Raw genomic sequence first — 6,797 nt, 5'->3', positions numbered from 1 at the left:
GATCAAGGAAAGTGAATGTCGGGTAACTCGGGTAAGATGAAACCTACTTCAAGCTTGACTACAGAATTGTGGAGCATCAAATAAGGATTAAATGTCGCAATCTGAATGGATTATGAATCAATAGAAGTGGAATCATATTGCTTAATGGATGTTAAGCTTATCAATGAGGAGGATGAGCAACATCATCCGCTTCGACCCATTATTGAAGATTATAGACATTTGTTGTAGGCCAACACAACCACATTTAGACATGTTTGGAGGGAGGCAAATCAGTGTGCCGATGTTCTAGCAAGAGAAGGCCACAATCATGAAGAGGTCTTGATACTCTAGGTACTGCAAGTCGATTGAAAAATTCCTTATTCAGATTATTACTTTTTTCTTTGTTAGTAAAAACCCACTGATTGTCCAGTTCATTAGGGAGCGTTTTTTGGAGTGACAATAGGGGTAGCCTTCTTTTTATCATTTTCCAAAGAGCTGATAGACTTGGCGGGTATGTAAAAGATATTCTTTGTTTTCCATCACTTTTACATGTGTCAAAAAAATATTGTGACATTTCCGTTCTTACGGCCTGTTCAAATCGATTATTCTTTATGTAGCGAAATGGTCGATTCCATCGATTATAATCGAAAAGAAGACTCACAAGAGGTTTTTGAAAGCCGAAGAGATCTTTATTTTCATTTTCTTTATCAAGCAGTTGCAATTTAAAATTTTCTGGATTCCCCGTCTTATTATTATTCAGATAAGAATCCTCATAATCATAAAGTGGACTATTACTAGTATTAATATTGTTATAGCCTGTCTCTGTAAGTTGAGAGTGGAATTTATCCTTTATTTTGTCCTTTCCATTCACTCGGATTTCTTCCGTTTCGTCGATTTTGTCCGGATCCCACCCTTCTTCCGAAAAAAGGGAAGGAGAAGGATAAGGATCTTCTTCAGTGGATCCCTCTTGTTCCTGTTTAGTCCCCTTCATTTCGGAAGCAGTTTCTATTTCTACATCTCTTTCTTCCTCACTTTCCACCCTTTCTTCTGTTTTTGAGGCTTCTTTCAGTTTCTTAGTAAGAATGGGTGAGGGTATTCTGCCTAAATAGTAGACACAGGTAATAAATAAGAGAATACTAAAGATCCGAGCCATAGAATTTCTCAATTCTAACACAAGGTACTTATTAGATCGAATGTACTTATTCGATCTAATAGAATGATTTTGCCGTATCCAGACTAATACCAATCCAAGCCATTTCATGAATAAAATGTGACCAATTAACCAACCAACAAAACCACTTGTTACAAATAAGATCTTGTTGTTGCATCGAAAGAGATAAATGTTGACTAATCTGGCTAACATTGAACTTGGTAAAATGAAATGGTTGAATAATTGAAAAATGAGATTATTCAGGAATACACATTGAATGCTGAGATTACGCATTGAATTTCTGGTAGTAGATCCATAATCAAAAAAGTGTTTGTGATTGTTCCAGAAGAAATGAAACAAAAGATATGGTAGAGCTAGGACAGTTATTGTATGAGGCCTACCCAATGCTAGATGCAGAGGCGCATAATAGATCGATATGAACATCATGAGCTGTCCCCGTAATAAAACAGTTATTTCTTTGATACCTTCTTCTCGGTTCCTTCTTCCATAACCAGAGCTCGGAGAAGGAAGAGATAAGAAGGACATGGAGTTTTCACTTTTGGCAGATAAAAATCGTGTGACTTTTGACCGATTGTAAGATCTTTGCTTAGTTTGTTTTTCACTATACCAAAAAAAAAAAAAAAAAAAAAAAAAAACTAATTAATGCCACACAATGAAGATGGTATTCTAACAGCATGAATATGAGTGTTCAGAAGTGATGAGAAATGAATGGGAGCTAGTTAAGAACAAATTAGATATTTTTATAAAAACAACTAAGCGTTGCAACATGTTACACCTGTAGCTAACATTTTTATTACGAGACAAGGGAGTCTTAGGGTTAAATTTTCTTATTGTTCTTACAATTTTGAGAGAGGAGAACGACCACAATCAATTGGTGATCCAAAAATAAGATATTTACTATGATTTTGAGTAATTAACACATCCCTTGTCTAAGATTTGATGTCAAATCTCATGAATCTCTACGGATTCCCATCTATTGTTCAAAAGTATCTAATAAGTGGCTCTTACAATATCACAAAAAAATGTCCTTTTCTCTATGCGCCCTAATGCCCCTGTCATTAATCATTTAGCCTATGTCCACGACATTGTTATTTTTAGTAGTGCCAAATCTTTCTCTATTAAGCTCATTAAGAAACAGATCAAGAACTATGAAAATAGCTCTGGTCAATTGGTTAACAGGGATAAAATTTTCTTCTATCCTGTTCCTAGAACCTCTGCCCACAAGATCAATAGAATTAGAAATTATTCTGATTTTATGAACAAAACTTTTCTTTTACTTATCTTAGTTGCTCTGTTTATGTGGGTAGAAAGAAGATTTAAAAAAAAAAAAAATTTAATAAATGATTAGTGAAGTGATAAAAAGGTTTAATGGTGGCATGGGAATCTTCCCTTCTGTGGTGGTAAGATGTTCTTATTAAAAGTGTGTTACAATAACTTCTCATTTGCACTCTCTCATATTTATCCTAGAAGAACTACTTTTGATATGTTATACCAAAATATGCATTAAACAAGAAAATTTAAGTTGCTTTGTAAATAAACAAAGTCATCTTATAAAAAATAGAGCTGGCAAAGATAAGCCCAACTTGCTTGAATTTAAAAGAGTTGGGTTATTAATTATTGAGCTGGTGGGTCAATTTGAGTTAACCCAAACTGGCCCATGAAAATATTGAGTCACATTGGGTTAAAATCTCCAACCCAACGGGTTAATTATCTTTTAGTCTACCAAACCCAGCTTTCTCTCTTTCTTTAGTTTTTGGGATTAAGAAACCTAGCGGTTCCCTTTCGTCTCTGCTGTCTTCCCGATTTCATCAAGCATACTGAAGGTTTCTTCTCTGATTGAGACTCATTTCTATCTTAGGGTGTGTTTGGTACGATGAAAAATGTTTTCCTATTTTCTTTTATTTGGTTGCACTTAAAATCTTGAAAAATGTATTCCATAAAAATCTGAGGGAAAACATTTTTCTGATTAATAAAAAACACATCAGCGCATTCCTTAACACCCCGCATGCCCCACCCTTACTACACCCTTCCACCCCAAACCTTCCACCCCCACACCACCCACCCCCCTCCCCACTTCGATTTGTTTTTACTTTTATAAAAAATTTATAAAAGATGGAAATATTTTCTTAGGATCCCTCCAAACTTTTAAAATCTTTTCTTTCTTTTTTTTTTGGTTTTTTACCCCACCTGTGACCCCCCCCACCCCAAAGCGACCCCACCAACCTCCAAAAAATTAAAGTTTTTTTTAGTTTTTTTTATATAGAACTGTACTTATATATGTACAATTAATAAGATAGGCTCAATACATCAAGAATATGCAATACTTTGGATTGTCGTTTTAGTGGTTGAAAAGTGCTTGAAGTCCTTTTTTGTTTGAAGACTTGTAGTCATTAGCTTTACGTTATTTATCTTTTTAGGGTTTCGTCTTATTTTTTAAATTAATGCTTAACTTTATTTCGAATGTGTCACGCTTTTTTTATTATCAATTTAGGATGTGAAACTATAAATAATAATAAAGACTAAGATAATATTTATAAATATGCAAAAAATATATAATATTTACGATAAACTGTACAACACTAATGTATATATACTATCAAGGATGGGTCCCATATGTAGTATGCCGGAGACTATCCCTAGGCCTAAGGCTCATACCATCCCCACCGCCCTCGCCATCGTCTCCATCGCCCTTTTTCCTCTTATTAACCGGGCGCTCCGAGTCATGATCATCTCCTTTTCCCCGGCCGTGCGCCCTTGACTAGAATGTGCTTCTTCTTGGGATGGTCCCGCTCGCACGGCGAGAACCTCATCGTGACTACGGTCCGGGGAAACTCGGACTCTTCCTCGTGGGAGTTGCCACCGGGCGCGAAGGATGAACCTTAAAAAAATATATAATAATTAGTACAATTTCTTATTTATATTGAATCCATTAACGTTTGTTGAATAATCAAACACATTGGTCAACGGGAGCTCCGAGTAGGCTCCGAGATGGAATACCGTAGGCTCTGAGATGGGTGGGGTGGTGAATGAGGTAGTCTCCGGACGAGATGTTGTTCGAAGTCAAGTAAAGGTTATAAAAATTAAATAAATATTTACCTTATATTGAATAAAATTAATTTTAAGTAAAAAACTTACATGCGCCTCGGTAGTCTCATGAGAAGACACCTCTGCCTCGGCAGGCTGATGAGAATGCTCCTGAATGGGTCGCTCCTGTAGACTCACTAGCGCCGAATCCTAAAATATGAAAAAAAACAAAATAATAAGTAACATACATATTTAAAATACGGAAAAGGCTCAAATATGCCATCCAACTATCGGAAATGGCTCATTTATACCACTCGTCAATAGTTTGACTCATTTATGCCATCGAACTATAGGAAATGACTCATTTATGTCACTCATCAATAGTTTGACTCATTTATGCCATCGCCCATTAATAAAAATGACTCATCCATGCCATATTTCATTAAAGCTAAATTTACAATACCATATATGACACGTGGCCTCCAACTAGATTATGGTTGTGGGTGGGTAAGGTGTATGGGTCGGATATTTTATTAATTTGGTATTTAAAATTGGGCTGGTTTAATTAAACGACATAGACCTCTAATTGGAGGCCACGTGTCATATATGGTATTGTAAAATCAGCTTTAATGAAATATGGCATAGATGAGTCATTTATATTAACGGGAGATGGCATAAATGAGTCAAGCTATTGATAGTGCATAAATGAGCCATTTTCAGGTAGTTGATAGAATAAATGAAAGCCATTTCCCATAGTTCGATGGCATAAATGAGCCAAACTATATTGATGAGTGGCATAAATGAGCCATTTTCGATAGTTGGATGGCATATTTGAGCCTTTTCCGTTTAAAATAAGTACTTTAAATAATCAAATATGTATATTAAATATTGACCTTATATTGAATAAAACAAATTTTAATAAAAAGCTTACTCAGGTGACAAATCACATGGAAGACACCGGCAGCTCGGGATCCCATGAGAAAACGCACGAGTGGGTGGCTACGGTGGACCGGCGCGTCGAATCCTAAAATATAAAATATTACTAAATAATGAGTAATATATATATATTTAAAATAAATAATTTAAATAAACAAATATGTATTTTAAATACTAACTGATCAAAAACTCATCGAAGTCAAGATCTGGCTCCTTTAATTCCTCACGGAGCGCTCATCGCCTGAATGTGCAACGCCACCCAATCAACGTTATCACGCTCCTCATGTATGCATTCCCCGGTCCACAGACGATGAAGACCCACGTATCTCGGCACAGGCATGAGCGCCGGCGTAAACGTGAGGTGAGTCCCGGGTGAGCCTGCCTTTGGCCCGGGCAGTTTTCGTGGATGGACTAGACCGTGAACGCCTCACGGAATGGGATCGGCCTCATTCGCCTCATCTACTAGATGGTGTCCTCCACCACCCGGAGTCCTCTAGCGAGCGTATCTGCGTCCTCTATGCATGTACGGTGTCCTCCGGCGGCCACGGTGTCCTACGCCGGCCACGGCCTCTGCCGTAACGACCCGTTTGGTCGTTTAGCACTGAGCATAATATTCCTAAAACACCCTTTTCGTGGTCAAATCTTCTTGTCTATAGTCTACGCGATAACGGGTGATTCGGTTATTTAATTGACGAGTTTTAGTCCTCATTTGACATGCGGACGAATGTTCTAGCTGGTGAGAATGTCGCGAATCCATAATAATCCTTCTACTTGTATTAAAACAAGAAAGAATGAGTTAAGAAGGTCTCAAGGAAAGTTAATCGAGTTAGTAAGAATATCGTTATAAATATGGTTATCTTAAGTATCTCGAGGTGACCTGGTAACCTAAAAGGATTTGAAATCGCGTTATGAGTATGTATATGAGGTAATGTGGTGACCTTTTAAAGTATTTGAGATTATTAGTAATGATATAGAAGATGGACAAAAGATAGGAATATGCTTTTTCGATTGGAGTTTCGTCGAAGCTTTGTGAGTTCTACTTATGGTTGTGTGATTCTACGGACCCTTCGAGACATGTATATGAATTGTTATGGATGTAAATGACTGTGTATATGTATGTATAAGAGGTTACATGAGGTTGGAAGAGGATTAGAAGTTAAACGAAATGAATCGGAACAATTTGATGAAAATCTCAGACCCGATTTTAGCCTATATTGTAGAGGCATATCTCCTAGTATATGAGGAGTTTTAAGGTGTTTTCAAAAGCCTAAAATTAAGTTCATCGAGTCTAGTTTGCAACGCAACAAACAACTTCGGTCAAAATGATATCGGGGTGGGGGGAGATATGGATGATTCAAGTCGGGCTGAGTATTAAGACTATCTCAAGATACAAAGTAGAGACTTTAACTTCCGATTTCGTTTGAAGTCACAATTTATCTACAAATTTTGTTTGGTATAGAAACATTAATGGAAATTAGGAACTACTTAATCGTGGTGTTAAGTTAAAATTAGTGGCAACAATGAGCCAATATGAACATTAACATGCCATGTCCAAAAGATGACTCAAAGTCATCTTAAATAAGACTACTATGGAGACATACAAATATACATTTAAATGTGATTCATCCACTACACTTACATTATATTGTGGACAACCAAATTGAAAGAAAGGAGTGTGGAATTCAGC

The 6,797-nt window shown here is 36.6% G+C and overlaps 1 protein-coding gene across 1 annotated transcript in view; it reads right to left on the bottom strand.

Moving 5' to 3' along the window:
* Positions 1-244: 244 nt before the first annotated feature.
* The window catches only part of LOC132061176 (protein TIC 214-like), a 16,538-nt gene continuing 9,985 nt past the window's right edge, over positions 245-6,797 (bottom strand). The window contains 2 exon segments of the mRNA XM_059454034.1: positions 245-1,591; positions 1,594-1,751. Coding sequence (XP_059310017.1) covers positions 245-1,591; positions 1,594-1,751 — 1,505 coding nt within the window.

The sequence above is a fragment of the Lycium ferocissimum genome, chromosome 6, assembly GCF_029784015.1.
Source record: "Lycium ferocissimum isolate CSIRO_LF1 chromosome 6, AGI_CSIRO_Lferr_CH_V1, whole genome shotgun sequence".
Taxonomy (NCBI): Eukaryota; Viridiplantae; Streptophyta; class Magnoliopsida; order Solanales; family Solanaceae; genus Lycium; species Lycium ferocissimum.
Note: the sequence above shows the minus strand (reverse complement) of the source record. Positions and strands in the feature narration are given on the sequence as shown.